The 26657-nt window shown below is 45.3% G+C and overlaps 2 protein-coding genes across 2 annotated transcripts; both read left to right on the plus strand.

Annotated features, from left to right (window-relative positions):
- Nucleotides 1–1576: 1576 nt before the first annotated feature.
- rit1 (Ras-like without CAAX 1) lies at nt 1577–7325 on the plus strand. The gene is made up of 6 exons (XM_049025889.1): nt 1577–1779; nt 4262–4369; nt 4991–5047; nt 5152–5225; nt 5612–5803; nt 6269–7325. The coding sequence occupies exons 2-6, from the start codon at nt 4276–4278 to the stop codon at nt 6494–6496; spliced, it is 645 nt and encodes a 214-aa protein (XP_048881846.1). The 5' UTR covers nt 1577–1779; nt 4262–4275; the 3' UTR covers nt 6497–7325.
- A 558-nt stretch (nt 7326–7883) lies between these two features.
- On the plus strand, nt 7884–13969 carry pex11b (peroxisomal biogenesis factor 11 beta). The gene is made up of 4 exons (XM_049025888.1): nt 7884–8215; nt 10792–10907; nt 12423–12624; nt 12724–13969. Exons 1-4 carry the CDS (start codon nt 8160–8162, stop codon nt 13136–13138), a joined length of 789 nt encoding a protein of 262 aa, XP_048881845.1. The 5' UTR covers nt 7884–8159; the 3' UTR covers nt 13139–13969.
- The last annotated feature ends 12688 nt before the right edge of the window (nt 13970–26657 follow it).

A 26657-nucleotide genomic window follows, 5' to 3' on the forward strand; every position in this document is an offset into this window, starting at 1 on the left:
TTTGACTGATAGGTAAAGCTTTGCTGATCTTCTTGTAGCCCTCACCTTTTTTGTGTAAAGAAATGATTGCCTTTCTCAGATTTTGTGACATTTCTCTTCCATGTGGAGCCATTGCTGACAGCATGAAATGGGAAGGGCTTTTCTTTGTTAAGTAATGCCCTTTTATAGTCACCTGTCTGCTGGACACCTCTTAAATGAATCATTAGACTCACCTGTGGTTGAATGCCTGTTAATTAGAATTTTGTAGTCTTAAGTGTGGCTTTTCTCCTAAGACTATAATTGGGGTGTACTCATTTTTGCAACATGGGCTTGAGTGAATTTGTTAGGAAAATCACTTTTTTGTGTGTGCAAATCAACAAATCTTGTTTGCAATCAATGGCCCACATTTGTGAGAGTATTTTGTAATATAGTATCTCATAGAAAATGTTGATTCTGAAAGGAAACTAAAGGTTTTCTGACAAATGTAGTGGGGTGTACTCATTTATGCTGAGCACTGTATATATATATATATATATATATATATATATATATATATATATATATATATATATATATATATGTGTGTGTGTGTGTGTGTGTGTGTGTGTGTGTGTGTGTGTGTGTGTGTGTTTCTAGCTATTGAAATGATCAGGTGCCAAGTTAAGTTACCTAAAAATACTTGGAGCTGTAGTCCAGAGTGATGGGACACACACATGCACACACACACACACACACACACAGTGTGCAAAAAGTCTTGGGTAGTCAAAAAATATGTTTAATGCTACCAGCCTACGTCCTGGTAGTAATCGCATGTTTGCTCAGGAAAAAAAAGCACAATTTAACATTATAATATATGCAAATCGACAGTAACACTAAATAATAACAAAAACGATCATGTAAAAAATAAGAATTTCGTCTGTTTTCCAAAAAGTTACTGATATCCTGTTGGATACCTAAATAAAACTACACCTCTGTTTACAGACACCTCAGCCATTTTACGCAGTTGTTAAATTTCTCCACCAGCTCAAACAATTAATTAATTTGATTTGCTAAATGACTCAACTGGGTATTGTTTATGCAAACATTGTGTGCTGTTGGTCGAGTCAAAATATACATGGGTGTATTGGACAGTTGCTGCAAATACTGTGGTGATTATAGGAGAGGTTTTTCTATCAGCTGTCACACTTTAACGGACATAACATCATAGTCTTACACAAATATGAAGATTATTTAAACACCATTTTTATACCTACATTTAACATTTGCACAGTACTGTAGGCCTGGGTATCTTTCCCCCTAAAGCAAACAGGCTGTCACGGCATAATTTTTATAGGATAATTTTGATGCGCCCACCTGCATCAAAATAACGTACGGAAATTGAAAAAACTCAAATGATCATAATGCAAATAGTAAAATACAGTGATCAGGAATGTTTATTATATTTGTTGTCATATTACCATATTGTGTTTTGTAATCCAAGTCTAGCCACCTTAGCAAGTTTACCGATTTACTTGTTGGCAGGGAGCCATAATGCAGGGAAATGCGGAGTGACGTTCGGAGAGGCTTTCTGGTGGGACGTGCCTATTTATAAGGGACATCGGGGCGGGCGTTCAGCGCGCCGGTCCCGCCGCTAGTCCGGATCCGGTTACTGGGGGCCGGGCCGCCCGTGTTTACACTGTACGTGGAGCGTACAGTGGCTATCCGCTCCGCAGGACTTCCAACTTTCAGCGATCCTACCACTACCTCCGAGGGAGCAGTGCTTAGGGAAAGTGTGCTATGGGTGATCAGTGACACGGTTGAGTAAGTACGCCTGTGCCTAAGATCCAGCTTTAACATTGGGTTTCGCACCCAGCCTCGGTAACCGAAGTAAAGCCTTTTCTCTCCATCGCGAAGGCAGAAGTTAGCATCTGCACCGCCTGCTAATCTGCTCCTCCGAATGCTAAACGGCTACATTATTACACCGTCACATCGGCCGCCCTGCAGATGTGTCAGCACACAATAGACTCATTGGTTACTTAGTGCTGATTGTGCTCTAATTACTCTGTTTACCCCCGTTAACTATGTTATGGTTAGTAAAAGTTGTTGCCCTTCATAACTCTGCTTACTTCCGTCTCGCCGATTAACTTATACTGTATCCTGCATATGTTAGCGAGTTTCAGTGCCTTTTCTGTTGCAAACTTTAATCACACACCGATCGCCCCGTTAGGACTATGCTTATTGTCTTGCTGATATTTTTATTTAGCTGTTTAGCAGGTTTATCTGGTTGCAAACCGTCCCTCCAAAGTTGGTGTGAATGTTTCTGGGCATAATAAGCTAACACAGTATTGCCATATGTCCGCTCATTAGCTAGCTAAGGCTGCCTGTAGTCGTGTTAATAACGATCAGGCTGGACTGTAGTATGTAAATGCACCGTGGTATCACTTTATTATTAATGTTATGTATCAGTAATGCATTTTAATATTACTCTGCCGGGTTTCTGTTCAGTGCCAACATCCCACCTCATTTATGCATGGTCTGCGTGTCGTTTGATCATAAGAAATAAATATCTGAACGCACAATTTCATTTTTATTGAGTTTTGTCAGTTGTCTGCTTAGATGATCGCTATAAATATGTAGTTTTATTTATAGTTGTGCTAACGAACAGTATTAATCATACGCTCAGGGATAAAGCGCTGTCAGACCGTCATGACTCATTTTTTACCGAAATTTCTACAGCAAAGAAAAGCTGCCTTCTGTCCCACGCCCATATACAGTAAATTTTACCTTGTAATTAACGCTGGAAACGGTCTGTAATCACTTGCAGTTTAATCAGTTACAGTGTAAAATTACGCACGGACAACACCAATGCTTATATATACGATAAAATCGAATAAACTTCAGATGATGAGATTCAACATAACTCCACAAAGACAAACTTTAATAAAAAAAATGTCTAAATGTACTTTCAAATGTAAATTAAAACAGTACAGCGACCACTCGACTTGTTTGATATTTTTTGACTGGATTGACATAATCTCAAAAATTAGTTGTATCTTAACTGAACAGTTGTGCTGGTTTTATTTAATAATATAAATAAACGTACCATTTTTAATAGCAACAACTGTATGTCAAATATATATTTTTCCTGTCAGACAAAAATTGTAAATCCTCGTATAAGTGCTTATACACTGAGGCTGGTTCATTTCGAGAAGTTCGTCTTGTCTGGATTTATCGTTTGTCTGCACAAACGAATCTCTTTGTCGTGTTGGTGCACGACGTCTAGAAGACACCAGTAGAAATTTGAGAAGGGTTTATTTTGAATATTTTAGAATATTATGACAAAATGTAATATTTTAAAAGCCCATAATACTTTATGAATATTCATAGAGGTTCATGGTCTTTTAATAAACGTCTTGTAAGTATCAGGGTCAGGTTTTCCTGTTGTTGATACTCAGTTAAATTGAGCCTTGACACGTTTTTCTATCAGTACAGCTTCCATGACTTGAGTAATGTCTGTGCATGGAAATGTATAGCAATGGCAGGACTGATTACTGAAGTGGCTTGCTGAGCAGATTTTGCAACATAACATGTGATGAAGGCATGAGACAGTGAGTGGAATATTTCCGACCATCTCGGAGGGTGGTGTCCATCTGGAGCACGTGGCTGTGGGATTCGTGGCTGTTGTATCTCGGTTCTCGACATGATCACATGAACTTCCCCCATAATTCTTCAGTTTGACTTGCTTCAGCGGTTCACAGTTCTATTGACCTTTCTGGGAAACTGACGCATTAAGCTTCAAGTTTGCCCCTTAAGGAATGCAAACGTTCTTTCAAACGGCATAGATTGTCGGGGTTTTTATATTTTTTTCTGGAGAGTATACATTTACGTTAAACAGCATAAATGTATTTGACTGTATGGATTTAGACTAAGTAGTATCTCACAGACGCATTGCCAAGCTAATCTGATCATTAGCGAGCTTTTGTTTGCCTGTTCGATGTGTCAGTCGTATTTACCCTTTTGTCACATGTCTGTCTGCATTACGTTCTATGTTGTTGTTTAACAGTGGAGACACACAAATAGCAATGAATGTTTTTAACTCAAGATGACCCAGGTTTTCGAATGTAGCTTCTTAATTTCTGTTGTCCCCTTTGTGACGTTTTTGTAAACGATTATTAATAGATTACAGTGTCTGGTTTCCTGGCCTCTTATGTGCAATGTAGCAGAGAGCATTACTTGTACAACACAGCGTGTGCACTTGTGAAAATGCCTGCTGTTAAATAATGCAGCCTTCTCTTACTTCCAGGCCTTGGTGCGTGGATGGAGTCGTCGCGGGGAACGGGAGGGGCCACCGGGGGTCCATCCCGCGAGTACAAGCTGGTGGTGCTGGGAGAGGGAGGAGTAGGAAAGAGTGGTGAGCCCTTTCGTTTTTAATCTCACAGTTTCTCTCTCTCTCTCTCTGAAGTCCCATGCATGCAAACCAGCATGACGAAGCTTCGCTCTTTGCAGCGTTTGCAACAGATGGCAGGTCATGACTTTAACAGCCAAGCATATTTATAAAAACGGTTGCTGGGAGGCTGCACCGGTACCTAGCAACAGCCTTTCTTTGTGACCGGCTGTCGCTATGGAAACAGGCAGGGATTACCTGGCACAGGTAACGTAACAGTAATTATGCCCGAGGCAAACTGCAAAGGGAACATGAGTGTTGGTGTTATTGCATTATTAATTTTAATCTTCCCTGTACATTTTGGAGATCACCAGGAATTGTTGTTCTTGGCATAAAGAAAGATGCTGGTAAGTCAGTTTAGGAAAGAATGAAAGAATATACTTAAGAAGGAAGTGGAGGAGATGGGTTTCCTTGGTGTGGTTACCCCTAGCGTGCTGTGAAAACGCCCTCCTTTGATCGTCTGGGTATTTTGGTCAGTGTGCTCAGCATCTGCCCAGCCTTCGTCCCCAATTTGAGATGTTCTGGTACCTGACCCATCCCTCTGTTATAGGCAGAATAGTGTCACCATCTCTGTTCCTGTCTCTTCAGCTATCATCATGCAGTTCATCAGTCACAGGTTCCCCGAGGACCACGATCCTACTATAGGTACGGGGGGGCTGACCGGCCGGTGTGTCTCAGAGTTCAGGCAGATATTCTCCGAACAGCCCTCTTTCTGTGGGTGCTGTTGCTCATAATGTGTACGTTTGTAGAGGATGCCTACAAGACCCAAATCCGCATTGACGACGAGCCGGCCAACTTGGATATTCTCGACACTGCAGGGCAGGTGAGTCCACACGGCACCGTGACTTAGCGGCTGACCCCAGCTATAAACAGCAACTCCACCTCATGCTACATCTGCTCCCCAGGGGTGATTTGGATTTATTTAAGGGGGAGGGGGGGTGCATAAGAGTGACCATAACCCATACAGATGAGCCAGCCTTATCATTAGCCAATGGTATGTTTTGAATTGGCACTCCAGGAGCCAAGGAGCCAATCAGCTTCCAGCTGGGGTCAGTTCCGTTGAGCTCTTGCCTCTGCATTATGTCCTTGCTGCTCCACCTCCTTCCTCAGACCCCTCCCCCCGTCCTTTCTTCACTCACTCTTGTGCCGGTAGACCTGCCCAGTCGATCTGTTTTGCTCCAATGGGCTCGTTTCCCCCGCCCCCTGCAGGCGGAGTTTACTGCGATGAGGGACCAGTACATGCGGGCAGGCGAGGGCTTCATAATTTCCTACTCCATCACGGACCGGCGCAGTTTTCAGGAGGCTCGGCAGTTCAAGCAGCTGATCTACCGCGTGCGTCGCACCGTGGACACACCGGTGGTCCTGGTGGGAAACAAGTCTGACCTCACACACCTGCGGCAGGTAAGGAGCAGGACGCAACACTTATCAAGCAGTGCTGCGTGACATGTGAGACAATTAAGTACATAAAGTATGTGCTCTGTTTATATGTTTGGATATTTGGAATAGCCTCTTGTGTGTGTACATATGGTATAATACAGTGTTTCCCCGACCTGGTTCTCGGGAACCACAGACAGTCCACGTTTTTCCACCATTCCAGCTCCTGGTAGGAACAAAAACACGCACTGTCTGGGGAGTCCCCAAGGACCAGGTTGGGAAACACTAATATAGTGAACTTAAGTAGAATGTATGTTGTATTTGCATGGTTTTTATCTGTCATTGAGCATCAGTGTCCCTGAATCTCTGTATTAGTGCATCTCCACTGTCATGGTCATTCATTACGTATGTCCAGTGATTGTAAATAATCAGGGTGTCATTAACAATGTGACAAGTTCACCAGCATAAACATTGAGTCCTCCTGTCCACCAGGTGTCAGTGGAAGAGGGACATGGGCTGGCACGGGAGTTCCAGTGTCCCTTTTTTGAGACCTCAGCGGCTTTCCGCTACTACATCGACGAGGTCTTCGCTGCCCTGGTGCGACAGATCCGCCAGCGTGAAGCTGAGGCCGCGAGAGGAGGCGAGAAAAAGAGCCGTCGTCACTCTCTCTGGATGCGTCTGAGATCCCCTTTTCGGAGGAAACAGCACTCTGAGCACTAAGAGCGGCGGCGTGGGGTCAGGGGTCAGGGACGCAATACAGCAACACACCCATGACTGGAAGGGTTAGGGAAATTAGGAAGGATGTTCTGGAAGGGAGGTCAAAAAGAGGAAGTTTGGGACGTTGAAGTGCACAAAAACACATAAAGGTGTATATGAAGAAGAAGTAGAAGATATATAAGAGGAATATGGAGGGTGGAGGAACCAGAAATTACACTGAAGGAGGATTTGAGTAAATTATATGAGAGAGAGAGAGAGAGAGAGAGAGAGAGAGAGAAAGAAAGAACCATAATTAAGGTGTTGAGGGAGATATAGGAAGGCTAAGGGCTAAGGGCCATGCAACATAATTGTTGTTTTTGTAACATTATCCACCTCTAGTAAATCGTATGACAAAGGCAGATAGAAAGCATTTGAGCTAATGTTCCCTCGTAGTTTTCAGCAGTAGTGCGTAGATGGGTGTGAGTACAGCGCCCGCTTCAGCCCCGGTGGCGTATTTTCCTGCTGTGCCGCGCTTAAGCCTGCTGTAATTTTAAGTTGCGGTTGTTTGTCACGAGATGGAACTGTCCTTGGCAGGCTGTAGTTCTGTACGGCAGTAAGGCGACACCTGCTAGGCTGGCATTGTGTTCTCCACTGGAACTGTGAAGGCGCTCTGGAAACACTGTATGCCTGTATCATTTTTTTTTTACACATGCGCCTTTTTAGGATCACTGTCTTGATTTTTTATTTTTTTTTGTTTGTGGTTCTTTAGTCATCTTTTTACTGTTGTACTTATGGTATTTCCCTAATTTATTTTTCATTTAATGTGCTAAAATAAAAGGGTTGAATTTTTCAATGTGCGTGATGTGTTTATTATCGTAAGGGAAACAATAAAATGTTAATGAAATAAATACGCTACAAGACTGGTTTCCTTATTATTGTCGTATAGTAGCGCCCTCTAATGGAGTGTCTCTGGATCCTTTTTAATACTTATTTCTTAAAAAAACGTCGACAAATTTCTCAGGACTGCAATGAAGCCTGTCCCAGGCAGTAGAGGTTAGGGTACACCCTGGGTGGGAAGCCAGTCCATCACACATTTATATTCTACGATTTAGAGACTCATTGGTTTAACCGTAAACATTTGCACTGGTAACATCCAAGCACGTTACCGAAAGTAAAAAGAAGCGTAATTCCAACGTTGGTGTTTTTATTTTAATTGTTCGTGCACGATGACAGTATATTTCTGTAATTTCTGAATTGCAGCTATACTGATTTTCAGATGAAAACATGTGCAATTACATTATTGAAAAATTATATTTTACTAGATTATTGCGATATTGTTTAAGAAACATCAGTTACAAAATTGGACAAAAGTGCTGGAGAGTAGTTTGCATGAATGGTTGACTTACTGGTGTTGATACAGGAAGTATGTTTGACGCCTCGCCCGAAGCGTTCCGCTATGCGTGTCTCTTATCGGACGCCATACTTAGGAAGTTGCATTAGTTGACGTGAGAATTAGACGGTTAATACCGAACTGTGTGGATTAGAAATGTCTCTAAATTCGTGACTAAACTGTAGCTAGAGGCATTAACCAACTCTGCTGAACCCGACTGTGGGACTGTTGTGCGTTATCGGCGTCCATATCAACGCAGACAGGATTTCAGGTGGAAGTGCCCACGCTTCGCTCCTTATGGATTCGTGGGTTCGGTTCAGTGCGCAGAGCCAAGCCAAAGATCGGCTTTTCAGGTATAAGCAAAATACAGAACAGTTCGCTCTTGCATTCATTATCTGTCTGGTTAAATAGCTAATACGATTACTGGTTACTGTGCTGCATAGAGTCGGGAAAATTAACTAGTTAGCCGCGTAATTCCTTTTGTTTTTGTATTAGCTTCGGGCTGACTAGCTACTGGTTATCCTTTCTCCAAATCAAAGCATGGTCGTTATTTTGGGAAAATCGTTGTGAGAATTAGTCATTAGATTGATAGTACAATGAAATTGTGCATTTTAGCGAACTAATAAAACCACATGTCTCATTAAGCATTATGTCATTCAGTTTGTTTTTATGTTTTTCATCACATGTTTTGGTACTTCGCTTAAGACGACAATATTGGCAATGTATTATTACTAATATCTTGCAAGAGTAAATTTAAAACATTAGAACATTGTATCTGTATGCGTTAAATGCTGTCCGGTAAAAACCGGCGGACCTTCACTATCGAAAGACCGTGTGACGGGGACAGCGGTGGGATTCACCTCTGATCGTGGGGATGCAGCCGGGCGAGTAAAGCAACCTTTAGCATAAACGTTGAGCTCATTTGCGTATCATGTGGAAATCAAAACGTTAACAATGTTACTCTACGTAAGCAGTACTTTGCGAAGGAAAATGTCCTAACAATGCATGCTTTCACCATACATTACTGCAGTACACTAACCAGTGGCGACTTATGGAACAACAGCATATAATTCTCGGCTACTAAGTTATATGTATTATACTTAAACGCACAACTGCCCTGTAGGGACATAGCGGCACAACCTAACCTTACTGCTTCGGGGAAGATAATTCCCCGCGGAACAAGCCCATGCATCAGCTGCCAGTTGCACAAGGTGCTGACCTTTAATCCGGACTGCAGCCCTCCGTAATCAGAGCCCAGGCTTCAGATCGTCTGCCTGGGCATGGTACGGCGATCAACCAGAGAGGATTAAGGCCAGAATAGGTCATAAGATACAGGGGGACCCACGGCAAATGGATTTCAGCAAGAAACTTCATGATGAGGAGGCTAACAGCAGCTGTGACAAATCGATGGCCTCATCGTCCCTAGTGTGCCGTCCAGTGCATCGCGTTTCCCGGGAAGCTTTTCCTCAGACTCATTTAGATGGCACTTTGGTGAAAAATAACTTCTGCATAAATGCTTTATATCACACCTTGCGTGTGTCATTTTTTTCAAAGGTTAAAATTAGCCAAATAAGTAAAAATAGGTCTAAATTCATTATGGATGAGAATGAAAATGTTCTCTGCAGAATTCTGTCATCCATTTACAAAGTGCTATGCACAGAGGAAGGCCGCTGGCTGCCCTCATTTATGAACAAGGGATGTTTTTAATGAATGATCTTTGTTCACAAATGAAATATCCTTACTTCCTTAAAAATTAAAATTAATTAGTAGTTGATGGCCTGAAGTAGAGATCTAACCCTCGAGACTAGGAACTGTGCCTGTGTAACATGGTGTCGCCCAGCTTCAGAATGTGTCTTTATGGTGTACAGTTTGACATGGGTCAGGCAGTGCGATGTTGGCTATTGTGAAGTTTGTTCCTGTAATTTTCGCTATATTCTGGTGCCTTTAAGACAGGGGTGTCCAATCTTACCCGCAAAGGGTTGGTGTGTATGCGGGTTTTCGCTGCAACTCCCTAATTAGATTGCTAATTGGACTACTGATTGGCTGAAGAGTCCTCGCACCTGGGTTTGAACACCTGACCTACAGGTTACCCCAAATACCTGCATACACACCGGCCCTTTGCGGGTAAGATTGGATACCCCTGCCTTGGGATTTCTTTAACCATTGCCTTGGTTTTTCCAATCGGACGCCATGGTGAGATTGGATTTTTACACGTTGTTTCCAAAGACTAGAGATTAAAAGATAATGGGAAGGACAAACTGGGATTCTGTGAGGTGTAGCTTTGGGTGGACCGTATATAATATTCAAAATGAGTGTCTGCATACTGTCGTACTGTAGGTAAGCTGGGGTAGAAAAAGTTCCAAACACGCATCCCAACATTTATCGGGCAGCTATCAGCAATTTTTAAAGCATCCATCCATTAATTTTCCAAACCGCTTATCCTACTGGGTCGCGGGGGGTCCGGAGCCTATCCCGGAAGCTATGGGCACGAGGCAGGGAACAACCCAGGATGGGGGGCCAGCCCATCGCAGGGCACACTCACACACCATTCACTCACACCATTCACTCACGGGCAATTTAGCAACTCCAATTAGCCTCAGCATATTTTTGGACTGTGGGGGGAAACCGGAGTACCCAGAGGAAACCCCACGACGAGAACATGCAAACTCCGCACACATGTGACCCAGGCGGAGACTCAAACCCGGGCGTGAGGCAACAGTGCTAATTACTGCACCACCATGCCGCCCCCAGTTTTTAAAGCAGATAAAGTTATTTGACCAATAATTTCCTGAGTCCGTTTCAGGATTTGTGAACCGCACTATGAAATTCAGTTAGTATTTAATACTTATAGCTGGCGTGCCTGAATTGGCCAATGCCAAATTACTGGCTATGGATATGGCTTTGATTGACATTTCTCCCTTTGTGCCAGGGCCGCGCAGTATGCCTGCACGTTGCTCGGTTACACCCTCCTCAAGGGAGGGGCCAGCAGGGACCTGCTCTCCAAGGTGAAGCAGCTGGAGAGCCACCTGAGCCTGGCGAGGAAGCGTGAGTATGGTGTCCGTGCCACTGGCGTCTCAGAGCCGCACACCAGCTCTCATCCATGGCTGCATGTGTACGTATGCAGTGTGTGCCCCCTCTGCCACATTCCAGTGACGGGTACTTCCTGTTCGCCTCCTGGCTCTTTAAAAGCATCGTGGGGGCGGGGGTGACTTGACACAACGTAGGTATTTGTCTCGCACGCATTATCTGCTGTTCCTAACTGCGCGGAGGGCATTCATCTCTAGAATATTGCTTTCCCTTTTGGCTCGATTTTCAGTAAACGTTCGTAATCAGCCACGTGACACTTCCTGCTTGCAGTTTTGAAACTGCATATTAATTAATCTTATCAAGTTTTTTTTTTTTTAATTAAGTTAATTAGCTGTGCCGTAAGGGGCATGTGATTTGGAAAGCAGCAGCCCACACCTCCTCACCACTGCACACTAGGCCTTAATAATCCGTAATTTAATTTGCATGTGTGCTCAGTGGGCTTAGCCTCCGCCAGGTCGCCAGTTCGAACCCTGGCCTCAGCACACCTGCGGGTCCTTGAGCGAAGCCCTTAACTTTCCCCACTTCCCTGGGTTCTGCGACAGGAGGCTGCCCTTCGTGGCCAGCTTGCTCTCACCTGCAGAGAACATGCCGTGGGAGACTTAAAGAGAATTTCCCCACAGGGATCAATAAAGTATCAATGATTATTATGATTGAATTAGTTATTAACACGTTTGATGTAAGGAAATGTATAAAATAATTTAAAATGAGTTTGACAAAGTGGGATGGACTCAGCCTTTTGTGCATCCTTGTACTTGGTAAGCAGATGGATGGATGGATGGATGAATACTGAAACTACCATAAGTAGTAGTCAGTGTAAACATGATAACCTACACAGCTGTAATATGGAGCCACCCATAATTGCAAAGTTGCTTTTTTTTTGTTCCCGTAATATTCCGTTTGTTAAAACGGTAGGCCGTACTTGCCAGCTGGCTCAGAGACGCCTGGCACCCCCCCCAGAAGGATTGTGAGCCTCTAGCTTTGGAGAGAGAGGCCCGCTCTGACCTGCTGGGCGTGCCGCCATGGCGACGGTGACTGGCAGCAGTGTGGGGATGGATGTGTACATGGAGAAAAGGAAGAGCCTGCATACTCTGATTTTAGTTTCCAGAATCTCCCTAAAAGAAAGTATTTTTATGGATGATATAAGTGATAGGTGTATTTAATATATTTAATATTTATAAGCACATTAACATGGTCCGATGCCCCTGGACTTTTTCAGTTGTCAGAAGCCCCCCTGTGACTGGGGGTGAGGGGGCTGGGTGGTGGGGCCCCTGGACTGCAGCCTGGGAAAGCCCATGCGTTAATGACTAAACTCAATTCCCAAAGATTTTTTTTTTCCTTTGTATAAAATCATATCAAACTACTAAATCCACCTTTAGTCCTAATGTCATGCACAGAGGGTGAGGGTTCAGTTAAGCTTTCCAGGTCTTGCAGCCTCTCCCCCCAGTCTCACACCCACACCCCCCGCCCCCCCAGTGCTGCGGTTGGGGAACTCGGCTGATGCCCTGGAGGCAGCGAAACGGGCAGTCCACCTCTCCGACAGCGTGCTGCGCTTCTGCATCACCGTGGCCCACCTGAACCGCGCCATGTACTTCGCCTGCGACAACGTGCTGTGGGCCGGCCGGACGGGCCTGCTGAGAGGGCTGGACCAGGACAAGTGGAGCCAGAGGTCCTTCAGGTGGGGAGCCGCGGCAGCGGGTCTTCCTGGCAGCGTCCAGCACGCCTCACTGCTTTAGCCCCGCCCACCAACACAGCTTCCCCCTCCCTCTCCCTACAGGTATTACCTCTTCGCCCTGATCCTCAGTCTGACCCGGGACGCCTATGAGATCAGCCTGCTGATGGAGCGGGAATCCCGTGGTACGGGGGCAGCCTGGAAGGCGCCCTCCAGAGGCCTGTGTGCCCCGGCACAGGAGAATGGGGAGGCTCTGATAGGCTCCGCCTCAGAGCCCCCCTGCCTGCTGGCCCCCCTCCCCACGCAGCTGCGCAGACGGCTCCTCCTGCTGGCCGCCGTACTGCGCGGGAACCCACCCCTCGCGCTGGACCTGCTTAAGAACCTTCTCGACGTTTTCATCCCCCTGGATCGCCTGGGCCTGTACCAGACGGGCCCTGGCTTTGTGGGCGCCTGCGGCCTGGCCTCCTCCGTGCTCTCTATACTCACCATGGTGTACCCCTGGCTCAAGCTGAAGCCGTAACTCTCTGCCTTCTGCTGCTCTTGTTGGTTTTTTTTAATTATTATTAATCAGAGGTTGGAGTTTCTCGGGTGAAACGGTTTTAAGACGAGTAGCGGCATGCAGATTGTGGAGAGGGGGCGGCTGTTTTTTTTTTTGGTTGCTGTTTTGATGGTGTACTGCTACCGGCCATGTGGCCCAGAGCTCACATGACGTGTCTGACAACTGTCACACCAGGGCCCTGATTTGACCAGGAAATGATACTTTGCCGACTGTTGTCACACAAGACGTGAGGCCCATATAAAATGATCTGAATTTAATGGATGAAGGCCTGCGTGGACTGATGTGTGGTCTTGATACAGGATGTGTCTGTCTATTGTTCCTTTGTTACCCCATAAAACACCATCCAGTATGTTCTTTTCTGGGGGGGGGGGTGTGGAATGAGAGTTTCGGAGGAACCGGAATACTAGTTGCTGTTTAATCTTTAACAGTATTAGTATAGTCAGGCCTTATTTCACGGTATTTTGTGTGAAAAGTGTTTTGGCAATTTAATGTTTGAAACTTATATGCAATTATATAACTGATCCATTGCAGATAGTAATTCTGTTAGATGCAATTTCCTTCCTGGATCTATGATTCCCCCTGTACCAACAACAAGAAAATAAATTTTACACCCAGTGTGTATTGTAAATATTTACAATCAAGTAACCAGGCTAACAGCCTCAAAATAAATATTTTTTTTAATATATTTTATTAAAAATTGCATTTGCCTTGCAATGTTGTTTGAATTAATGCTCGTTTAAATGCTTTTATACACCCTCTATTAATAAAGGGATGGATAATTTTCTGACTTCACTACATGCTGATGTGGCCTGACATTTCCCCAGCATCCTTTCTTCCTCATTCCCTCCACCTGCCTTGGCTGGTCAGTGCTGGGTGAGTGTGACCTACACAGAAGGTACCGGAATGTGCCTCACAAATGTCACGACAGATGAACACCCATCGGTCCTACAGCCATTTTGGAAGATTATGTACTTTGTGGGGAAAAAAAGGTATGTACCTGATTTGATGTATATATATATAACTGTGGAAGCGAGGAATGGTAGGTGGGGCTACACGTCTGTGTTTTTACAAAGGATGGTAGTCATGTTGCAACATTGAAATACATGAGTTCTGACTTCACCATTATCTCTCCTCTTCTGGGCAGAACAATGCCTACTCTCATTCTATTACCTTTATTGTCGCTTCGATTACTATTCATTGTTATTTTTTGTATACTCTTAGGAAATAAGAATATGATGCTCATGAACAATAGAAGGACCCTGCAGTGTTCTGCAGAGGAGGTGGCGACCCTCCTCTCCATGGCCTGCTTATGCTTCTCGACCAGTGTACCGCCTCAACCCATCCCAGGCAGCACATTGTAGTTATTGGTGTCGCAGCAGCGTTTGGCTCAGTGGACCAAGCATCTGTGCATGTACTCAGAAGGTTGTTGGTTCAAGTCTGGCCTTGGCACGTCTGTTGGCCCTTGAGCAAGGTCCTTAACCCCCCGGCTTCCTGGGTGTTGCTCTGGGCGGCTGCCCTTCACAGCCAGCTTGCTCTCACCTACGGAGAGCAAGTTGGGGGAAGGCATAAAGAGACCTTCCCCCCAGGATCAGTGAAGTATCTGTTGTTGTTATTATTATTTAAATTAGCCAAAAGTTTTCAGTTATTTCGATCTTCACTAAGAGGGGGGAGTTGCCGATAAAACAAACTTTCTTTTTAATATATTCAGAAAATCATCTTGCAAGCCTTCCCAATTATTTGCAGACTTCCCCAGGGGTCAGCGAGACCCGCTGTATAAATACTCAGCTGAGCCCAGTTGATCAGTAGATGCCACTTCCCTGTATGAGGCCTAGAGGGCGCTCCTGCTCTTTTCAGCTGGGCTCCAATGGAAGCTTTTACTGCTGTGTAACAACAGCCTGCTGTTAATGATAAAAGAAAATCCTTTCTGCATACTATGAATGTGGTGAGTGTAAATATGAGTTAGAGACCGTTAAAGTAGAGATCTGCGGATGTTATCCATAACTTAGATGTGGTCATGCTCTGACACACAGATAATTAGGTCCTTAAGAATTAGGTGCAAAAAGCAAAAGAAAAAGGGTCACAGGTCATGGTGACAGTGGAGGGGGAGCCTCAAGCTACTCCCCAACATCAGTGGCCATAAGGCTGAGGTACACCCTGTATGGTACGCCCCACACCTGCACAGCCCCACACCTGTACAGCTACATATTTGCACAGCTCCACACCTGCACAGCCATACACCTGCACAGCCCCACACCTGCACAGTCACACACCTGTACAGCCACATACTTGCACAGCCCCACACCTGCACAGTCACACACTTGTACAGCCACATACTTGCACAGCCCCACACCTGCACAGTCACACACCTGCACAGCCACATACGTGCACAGTCCAAGCAGATTAGAGATGCCAGTTAATCTAAATGCAGGGCTGCAGCCTTGGGGAAGGAACCAAAGTACCTGGGGGAGATGCACATAATACAGGGAGAACAGTCAAGCCAAGGTAGGACTCAAACCCTCGGCCATGCACCGGTGGGGGATTACTGCCAGTCCCAGAGATCCATGCTGATCCCCACCCCCCTCCCTCCGTGATTCCAACAGCAGTTAATATTACATCTAAGAAAGAAGGATAAAATAAAAAATAAATATGCTAGACAGTTACTGCAGCAAAGAGAAGGATACATAACTTAGGTAGTATTTTATGTACACATTAAGCAAATAGCTGAAGAGATGGATGGCTCAGCTCACTGGAGATCGTTGTTGTTATGCTGAGGGATTCAGGCCCGAGATTCAGTGGGCCGGGCCAGATTCAGGTCTGGGGCTTAGTAAGTTAGGACTCTCTGCTTGGGACTGGAGCTTGAATAGTGGCGCTGGCAGACTGATATCCCTGTTGGCCCTTAATTAACCCCCGATTGCTCCAGGGGTGCTGGACTCTGACTGACTCTGTGCTGTGACCCCTAAGCTTGCTGTCTCATGAAAAGCCAGCTGGGACTTTCAATAGCAATTTCCCCATGTGGCTGAACAAAGTATCTTTATTCTACGTTGGTAAATGTTTTAGCTGCATCCACCATAAATGGCCGAGAACAATTTCAAGGGCAAAATAAATTTCCCTGCTTCTCCCAAACGGCAAGAGACACTTTAGCCTCTTTTCAAAATTAGTCACACGTATATGTTGGCCAGCGGGCGTGGTTACGGTCTTATTTAATACCCGTGGGATGGTGTAGCGGCAGGGCAAATGAGGTCTGAGGGAGTGGAGACGGGTGAAGCCTCCCGAGCCCCGATGATGCGATAGCGTCATGTGACCAGACCTGGCTGTGCGCATATACCACCACCTCGTCACAACACCCCCCCCCCCTCCCACATTGGTAAGGTCCTTAAGCGTGAATCACAAGCTGTGTGCCTCCCACGTGCTGGATGTTTGGCCCTACAGAGGAAGCAGAAGAGCCCAGTCTCAGGCCTGCATCCAGACCGGGCGAGTGAAGAGGTTGTTAGTCATTATTTATGCCATAAGGCCAGTAGCCAAAAAGCCAAATCGGATTTATTGACATAATTTACGGAGCGGGAAATCTTTTATTGTGTAGCTGTGTTTAAATTGAATCATTTTAATTGAAATGTTACATTTTATCCATTCCTCCAGACCATTTATCCACTACAGGGCCATGGTGAGCCTCCCCTGGGAAAATGGCTGGATGGGATTGTGTCTGACCCCCACAGCAGGCGCCGACCGCCAGGCAGTGCGGGCGATACAGAGGCCTAGTGTACCTACAGGCATGTTTTTTATTCTAGCAAGAGACCCACAGAACATGTGAACCCCCCACGCACACACACAGACCTGCGCTCATACCTTTGTGGGGACTGTCCATTCATAATTGAATTCCCCCTTGTGGGGACTGAAAAAATGCACAATGCACAAACTGGTCTTTATCACATTGTGAGGGCACATTTGGTCCCCACAATGTAATGTATACCTGGACCACACACATACAGCCAGGGGTACAGATCGAACACCCGGCTCTGGGGCAGGGAGGTCACTGCCCCACCTACTGCCCCACCAAGCTGCCCCACTCACTGCCCCACCAAGCTGGCCTTATACTTAATGAATTTTTGTTAAACATATTTGCCTGATATTAAGTTGTTCTATTTGCAGCCCAAGTAGGTATAGGCTGGGTATGGATGGATGGATGGATGAGTGGATGGTACAAATTTATCTTTGTTTTTACATCTTTGGCTCTAACATTTATTTCTTTTTAGGGTATAGTTTACCCCAGTGGGTTATGGATCAGTGCCCACGTCTGAAAATTAGTAGGTTCAAATCCCAAGGCCAGCAGTGTAATATCACTGTCTGGGGGCGGAGTGTGACTCAGCGGGCTGAGACGCTGAGCCTAGTATCTGGCAGGATCAGTAAAATGATAAAATAATTGAAAGACACAGCCAGAAAGGACAGGAGCACTGTTCGTGTTACACTTTTGTGTGGCACTGATTGAAAGTATTTGGACCAAATGGTTCATTGCACTTGATTGATTTGTACCAACAGCATCTATTGTTTCTCAATGGTCTGCTAGCCTGAAACTCGTTTATTCTGACCACAAATGGTGCCTGCAGCGAAGTTCTAATAAGTCCTTTTTACTATAGCATGACCACCTGGTTTTGGCTACATTGTGTTACATTGACAGTCGCTTATTACCAAGGAATGCTTGACATATCCCAGGGTCCTGGCTGAAAACAGGAGCAGTGGGCCACCCCAGGCCTGAATGCGGTGCCCGCCTGTCCCTATGCCACCCACGCTCACAGCCATCCAGATCAGGCCGGCACTTTCCTTTATTTGATTTTCTGTATAAATAGCAGGCCTACGTGCCCTGCACCATGACTCCGATCCTCAAATAAGCTTCCTGCTTACAAGAGTGGACTCGGGGCTTTGTGCTGGGAGAGAGGACTCTGGGTAATTAAGTGTTCCAGACCCGAGTCCCTGGGGCCTTTTCAGGCTACAAAAAGAAAGAGGGGAAAAGCTGGCATCTGTACTATACAGTTAGACGGCAGGGCCTGGATCACGTCCTGCGTTCTGATACAGCCATATACATTCACTGGATCAGCAATATAACATTCAGTAACAGCTCTCTGTTTAAGTGATGCTGTGTTTCTTTTCATTAAAATGGTGTGACTAAAATGGCTTTTTTTTACACATTGTTGAATTCCGAGATGTTCCCCCCCCCCCCCCATCAAATTAAAAGTAATAGATTACTTGTCGTGTGCATATGACAACACATAACAGGCTAAAGCTCGACCCAAAAGACTTCAAACTTGAAACAAAATAAACTTTGGAGATATACTATGACATATTCATTCCTTAAAACTGGTACACCTTGCTGTACCCTTTCCTGCTATGGATCTTTGGCTCGTAGCTACATATAACTTCAGTGGGGGGGGGGTTCCTATATGTTTTTCCTTTCTATTTTACCAGCTGGGTGGGTTCGATCTCCTAATATTACCATCTGGTAATACCATCACCTCTGATTGATTGATAACAAAGGCTACGTGTCTGAGGAATCCCCACACATATCAGTGCATATCTCCCCAGTCACGTGTTCGTACCGCAGTGATTGTTTATTTACACACATAGTTTATTTACAGGCATACACCCACTCCCCTTCAGACACAGCAACTGCCACATCAAAACCCTAAACACCGTTCCGTCGCATGGCTATGATCACGTGCGTACAGAGCACAGTGCATGATCAGCAATAGTCATGCGTTGCATGTAAGGTTTCAAACTGCCAAAAAATGCTATCCCACCCTTCGTTTACAGCTTGTTACCTAAATAACAAGAATTGCCACCTTTCCTATATTTTACCGGATCGTCCTGTAAAAGCCACGTTTTTTAACTCATTATATTGTATTGCCTCACTCTCTAACCGCAGGTCCTACATAAGGGGAGTAGAATAAACAGGTGACTATTTTAGAAAGAGGCTAAGGTGTTCAGTACCATTAGGAGTAGAAATTTATTTTGCCCTTGAAATTGTTCTTGGCCACTTATGGTGGATAATTTTCACCTAAAACATTTACCGAGGTAGAATAAAGATAATTTATTCAGGCACATGGGGAAACTGCTTTATTGAAAATCCCAGTTGGCTTTTCATGAGACAGCAAGCTTAGGGGTCACAACACAGAGTCAGTCAGGGTCCAGCACCCCTGGGTACAATTGGGGGTTAATTAAAGGCCTGACGTAGGGGGGCAAACGGGCCATCAGTCTGCCAACCCAAAGATCTCTATTTAAGCCTTTTGCATGATGCCAATTCCTGGCACTACTGTGGGCTCTGTGCTTTCTGGGAGCATCACTGCCTGGTACGGCTGCTGCATCTGCGGGACCGCAGGGCAAATGGTGCACAGAGCAGGTCACCGAATCACCAAGACGGAACTTGCCCACCCTGCAGCATATCTACATTCAGAGATGTAGGTCCAGGGCACCAGGCATTATCAGAGACCCTCAGCACCCGCGCCAGTCACGGTCCCAGGGGCTGCACTCAGCCGGGTGCGTTCAGGACCTTGTGGCCGGGACCGAGGGGCTGAGGAGAAGCTTCATGTGCCAATTAAAATACGCTGTAACTGCAGCCTGCACATTAAGTGTTTTTTTTCTGCAACATTTACTTATCAATCTTTATACGTTCAAAATATTAAAAATATATTTTTTATTCATTTAATATGTTGAATTTTTTTTACATTTAATATTTAATTTTTTTAAATTATATTTATGTTCTTTATACTTATTTGCTTCTTATTTTCCTCTCCTTCTACCTTGTTTGGGAATTTTATTGCGCTGCTGGTGTGCCAGTGCATTCATGCATGTGACAAATAAAATCAAATAAAAATATAAAAAAAGGAATTTTCTATTAACAGGATTAATGGGGGGGAAATGATGGTTCTAGCAGTAAAATGCAAGAACGAAGGGTTCTGGAACTGGGCACAGAACAGCTCTCAGCTGGGAAGATTTTATTTCCACTTGCTGTCAGAAAAAAAAAACCAAAATGGCCGTAAAGGATTATTTAGGGGCTGAACCACGGAAGCAAAACATCTGCTCTGTGGCCCTGTTTTTGGAAGGCGGAAGAATGTGTGATTGTCTGGCTTGATAGGGCAGCCCTGGTGGGGACGGGCCCCCGTGGGACGAGGGCCTACGTGAGCGGCGGCTCAGCTGCGGCCTGGGTTAGGCACAGATAGAGGGATAAGGGGAGCTGGAGCTCTGGAGGAAACGTGCCCAGATAGGAGACTCTGGGGAACATGCCGGCACCGTGGCAGCTGAGGTCAGTGTGGCGGGAGAGAAGAGGAGGAGGAGGAGGTCGGGAGGCTAAGTACCCAAGACCTGGACCGTGTACGTGTGCGAGATAAGAGCTGTAGCTTCGTTTTCATTGCCCGCTGTGGAGAATGAGCTGAGTGCCGGCCGAGATCTGATAGGTACAGACCTGAAGCTTCCAGCTTCCATTACAAGCCTAAATTATCAGTTCAGATGCAGTTGATCTGGCTTGTGCATAGGAAGCACCCTTATAACCCTACTCTAGATCAGTGGTTACATGATATGGACAGCAATTTTTAGCTAAGCTTATCAGAGGTTGCCCTGCAATGGACTAACATGTCATCTAGTGTGGTCCTTGGCCTGCTCCTTATGCTCCCTGATACAGACTATTGGTCCCCACATCCAGATGTCTGATATTCAGAGTTGAGTTAAGATATTCTAAGAGTTACTTTAACTTATTATCAATGTATCTTAAGTAATTATAAAGTGGCTCAGTGGGTAACACCATCACCTCACATATGCAGGGGTGTGTGTTTCAATGCTGTCCCTGCTCGGTGTTTTTGAACTGGCATGGCGTCCTGGCTACGCCCCTATATATCACCGTTCAAACTGCAGCTCCCCCCTCCCTCCCCCAGTCCTGTTCCAGATAAGTGGTTAGAAGATGGATCCTTTTAATTATATCCTTGTGTGAAAGTAGGGGGGCTTATAGAGAAACATTCAAAAGATACGCTGGCAGACAGAGCTGGTTCATTTTGTCCTCTTCCATATCGAACGTGACGACAGTCATATTGTCCTATGACAACATTCACACAGACCAATACCAGTGAAGGAGCAGGCTGTCCTAGTCTGGCCCTCAGCTCAGGTTTTAGATGAGACACACTGGCAGAGGAAGGTCTGAGAGCGGGAATGGCGTCAATGGCCAACAAATGATTATTACGATCATCAGCTTTGTCTGTTTTCGCTTCTCTGTAAGTTGTTGTTGGCAGTGCGTCACTGATGGGGCCTCTATTATCAAAGTCTGAGTCCCTTAAGGTCCACTTTTCGCTCTTGGTGTTGCCATAGCCTTCGATATGTCCTACTCACAATGCTGCTGTCATACACCTGGGTGGAGCATAAGATGGTTGCAGATATTTTGGGTGGAGGGGTGAGACTGGGGCAAGTCCCTCTACATACCGGTAATGGATTGTTTTGAGAGTATAAGACAAGTTCACAGTACGTGTTAGAGAGCGACTGCATGGGAGAAAAGGTTTGACTACCCTGGTTTAGCAGTCTGGCTCCTTTGAGCGAGAGGTATGAAGAGGGTGCCAGTGAAATCACCCCATACTGTGCTTCAGTCCTCGTCCGCTGTCGAACTGCTCACTGTCACGAAGGAACTGTTTTTTCAACGTGAGGCTGCTACTTTGAGTAACAGTAGAGTAAAGGGAACTAACACAGACACCCAAGATCTTCAGATACCTTAACTGATCTGTGGTAGTCTGCCTCGATAGTCTCCTCGCTACCCAGGAATGAATATGCTCCTGAACCATCTGACCGCCTTTGTTTAGTCTGATGAATGACAACGTCGCTCTACATGGCAGTTACATGGGAAACTACACTCCTAAGGTCGTGCGATTTTGAGAAAGAGGTTCGGCAATAGCAGGGAATACTGAGCTTTTGGTTATTCTGCGTTGGCTTCTGCCGTCAGTCAATGCCGCAAAATGTCACTGCCCCCCTCCAACACAGTTGACTGCTTCTCTCGCCCATTTTTGGTACAATGCCAGGCCAAAGAACAATCCACCCTTCACACAAGAATTCCCATGCAGCACAACGTGCAAAATTCATCGCAATGGCTCCAAATATATGAGGGTGTGTGAATCACCTCGTCTAAATCGTCTAAAGAGTAAATGGGTGTGTTGTTTCTAAGTAAATCATTTTCCATTATCACTCTCATCGCCTGCCCCACACAGGTCCTTCCAATTAAGCCTTTCTATCTCTCCATCTAGGCGCTTGAATCATTAAATGAATCACAGCAGCCCATACCAGCGTGTTCATCCTAACACCTCCCAGAATCCCTGTGGATTGCCTCGCACGCCAAGATGCCTACACTTCAGCTAGCAGTCACCGCGAATGGATCCCTCACCACAGGGGTCGACTTGCGCGTAAAGAAATGAGAAGGAATTATGTCTGAGTGAGTAAGAAGGACAAAGCATCTATTCCACTGGGTGGCTTGTCGGCTCATGCAAATTTTCAGTGATTACTTCTGAAAGTAAGAGAAAATTCTTTCCAGTGGAAATGACCTGTTTTATGTTTTTTTTTATCAGCATCAGTGTATAATGTCATGCATGCAGAATTAACTCCTTAAGTCGGTGTTTCTTTGTGCTCCCTTAGAAAGTGATTTGTCTTAAGGACTTCATTCATTCAACAAAGGTCTTCATTCAACAAAGGTTTTCAAACTTTCAGGCGGCACTGTAATTAATTATAGAAAAAGGACAATATCTCGGTAACCGCTGTGCCCTTATCTGCTCTTGTGGGTCCACTGTCTACTGTGATGGGAGATGCAGAAAGTGACCATCGCACAGAGAGGTCGACCGCTCCATAAATCAACTGCGGGCACACATGGGGCATGATCAAAAACGGGCAATATTCAGAGGGGCCATCATTTACAGAGAAGGGCTAATCAATGGTATTTTTTTGAATCGGTGAGTGACAGGGGAGGGGGTACTCTGGGAACCAATCAGCTTTCATCTGGGTCCAGTGCCCTCATGGTCCAGCTCTTAAATATAACCCTTTTAAAATCACAAGAGTCTTCGGATCTGATTCACGTGGTGCTGAACCTGGTGATGACCCGTTTCCAGACCACCGGTAGCCCACCTTAGAATCAGGATATATTTATAGTGTTAACCTAGTGTGTGTGTACGTCTAGGCAAGTATTCACATGGCAGGAAGCCTGCCAAAAATCACATAGCTGCTATATAGCCTGTGATAGCTGCTTGTTTTGACTTTGCCTTTGCAAGTCAGGCGTCATATTTTACATTTGCACTGAAGTTCATCCAAAGAAATTCAGTCACGTTCTTGCCTTGAAGTTGCCATGGCAGCCAGTGAGATTCCATGACATCATTGTTTGGTCAGGTTGCTGCCCATTGCAGGGCAGGAGAATTTGAAGCACAAATTCACTAGACCATAAACTGGATATTTGGGTTTGTCGATTGGTGCGATAAAGCTACATTTCTGATGCCAAACATATTCACCTATATTAGGGCAGTCAGCTGAAAAATTTAACTCACAGAGAGGCAGAAACTTCTGATGTAGCTACAGTATGACTTGCTGTTTGAGAATCTGTGTGAGGCTGACGTCACCAGCCACTCTGACGAGCACCGGTGTGACCTTGGCTGTTGTGTGGTAATCTGGAGGACAATGTGCGAGCTGAAGTGATGATGACTAGGTTCCTGTGACCAGTGAGAAGCAGCCTTAACCTCCACTGTAGACCTGCTTCAGTTTAAATCTACACCTATTAATGGAGATTTTTAGATGCCGAATACAACACAAAAAAGACATCACAGTGTCTCCCTTAGTGTCCACATTCAGATCATCTGCTAATGATCTTTGAAGGTTTAGTGACTGGCTTACTGTCAGGTTTTGTTACAGCGTGCTTTTTATCTGACCTGGATTAGCCATGGGAGTCAGGAGAAATGCAAAACATCACGTCCTACAGCAGGGCATGGGAACTGAGTGTTGTGTTTGGCTGTGGTACATAATTACAAGCGCCCAGAGCACCATGTAGATTTATTTTCAGCAGGAGAGGAAAAGAGAGAGAGAGAGAGAGAGAGAGAGAGAGAGAAATCCACTATTGGGGACTGCAAGGCTATGAACGCAGCCCCTCACTCTGCCAGCTTCGGTAATTTCAATCATCCCTGTAGGATAATTAACAATTCAGACTATAAGACAGGTGCAAGTACAGAATAAAATTCAATTGATTAAAATAATGGAAAAAAAATGCAAGAAAGTGCCTGTCCACAATTTATAAATACACCTCGCTGGCTGAGATTGACAGCTTCATGAAGATCTCCTGGTCTATCAGCCATCATCTCTCCTCCTGATCTCTCCCATCTCATTTTAGGTGGTTCTGACCTGCCCAGTGACGGCCACTTTGGCACTTTTCCAGAGACTGCTGGTCTTCTATGTTCACCAGCACTTGCACCAGCTGCGTAACCCGGGGACCCTAGTGCTGATCCACCTCGCAGTGCTGGCCCGTGTGCCACTGAAGCTGGGCTTTCACTGCCCTGGGGCCCAGGTCCGGACAAGCCTGAGCATGGTGTTGAGTGACCTGTGGGAGCTCAGCCAGATCCCGGTGCAGCTGCTGATTAACAGTATTTCATCTATAACATGGATTGGAAGCCTTTCCAGACACGCGTGCCTTTGGGCTTAAGCTCTCAGTAGCAGCTGTTGTGTGTACTTGCTGGCTTATGTTGGGACAGCAGCCTGCTCTACACTTGATAGTGTGTGAAACGACCAGGAAGCTGTTGCTCTGGCCACCTGGTCAATTATTCGACCACATGAGTTAATCATGTTACGTTGACATTTTCATTTACATTTACAAATGTGGCAGACGCTTCTGTCCAAAGCCATGTGCATGTGAGGCAATTAGCACATTACAGGAAAACAGCTGCAGTCTATGGAATTAAATAGATAGAAGTGCAACTAGGCTGAGCTTCCAGTGAAGGCCCAGTGTACCGCAGTGGAACAACTGTACACTGGGCCCTGGACCATGCCACCCCCCCCCCCTTTCCAAATTCAGACTTAAGGCCTGCCTACACCAGTTGCAGCAGTTGCAGTCGATGAAATTTAAGTAGCCTCCAAGTATTGTACCCATCATGCACTGCAGTAGTTAGCAAATTCCACAAACATGCTTTTTCGTTAAATACTGTACATACCTTGACAACGGAGTTTGACGGCAAAACATTACAAACTGCTATATTTCAATATTGTTTTAAGTATTGTACCAAATATTTTTAAAAATGTTATGACTCCCACCATGATGAGACTGTATACATAAAAATAGTAGATATAAAGGTAGCATGTCACAGATTTATGTTATATGTATTATATCAGTGTGATTTCTAACAAAGCAAGAACTTATTATAACAGTTTGCATTAATTGTTACCCATGAAATATGATTTTTTCCAAGCAAAAATAAATCATCTATCATCCTTTTGTCCTTTATCTGGTCAAGTTGAGGCCAAAAGATACCTACTTTGACAGGCGAACCAATAAAGGCAGTCATTCGTCGCCCGCAGGAGGGCAGAATGTCACACGCAGGGGTCTGCTGGTATTTAATTGAGGTGCAGCCTCGCCCCAGCAGGTGCAGCCCCCGGGCCAGGCTACCCCATGGCTACGATGGGGGCACCAAGGCCCAGGTGTGCAGGGGGGGTTACAGGAGCCCTCTGTGCTGCTCCTGGCAGACACAGGGCATGATGCCTGCTATGACAGGAATGCAAGGCCTTCAGGTGGCCTTCCTACAGCACACCGGCTGGGCCTGTCTGCTCAGGCACGCGGCCATCAGTTTGGCCCCGCTGCCCACCATGTGAAATTCCGCTCTTCAGGAAAATGAACTCAGCACTTTTGAGTTAACGCCGCTGTTAATGTTTGTCTGTCCTTTCTCTCCCCCGAGGAGGCGTGTCGTCTCCTTGCATATTTTTCCTATAAAATTATGTCTTACATTTGCATTCATCTATCATTATAACTTCATTACGCCCATATATTCATAATCTCGGTTCCGCACAAAATCTTTAAATTAATCATTAGCCTGTCAGGACCGACAGAATTATTTAGTGGCTAAAAGTCTGCCAAGAATGAAGACTGGGGGAGATGGAAACCATCGGGAGAGATTTTGTTACAGTGCTTTATTGGTTGGATAGTGCATGCTGTGTTGGGGAGTGCAAGAACAGTAGTAGTGTATCGCTGTGGAGGCTGTTAACACCGTGTTAAGGGCGTATGATGCTGGTCTCCAGCTGTGGCAGAGAGGTCAGGAAGGTTCAGTCCAGCTCTTTCACCTGAATGTCTAGGTTCACATATTGCTTCCTGAACAACAAAGTCTCTTACTTAAGAGGCACAACTAGTTATAACTAATTTAGTACAGTTAATACGATCACAAGACCACAGGTGTTGCATTGATTTACCGCATGCACTCATGACCTGGACTGCTTCAGCAAAATATCCACT

Source organism: Brienomyrus brachyistius, chromosome 9 (genome assembly GCF_023856365.1).
Source record: "Brienomyrus brachyistius isolate T26 chromosome 9, BBRACH_0.4, whole genome shotgun sequence".
Taxonomy (NCBI): Eukaryota; Metazoa; Chordata; class Actinopteri; order Osteoglossiformes; family Mormyridae; genus Brienomyrus; species Brienomyrus brachyistius.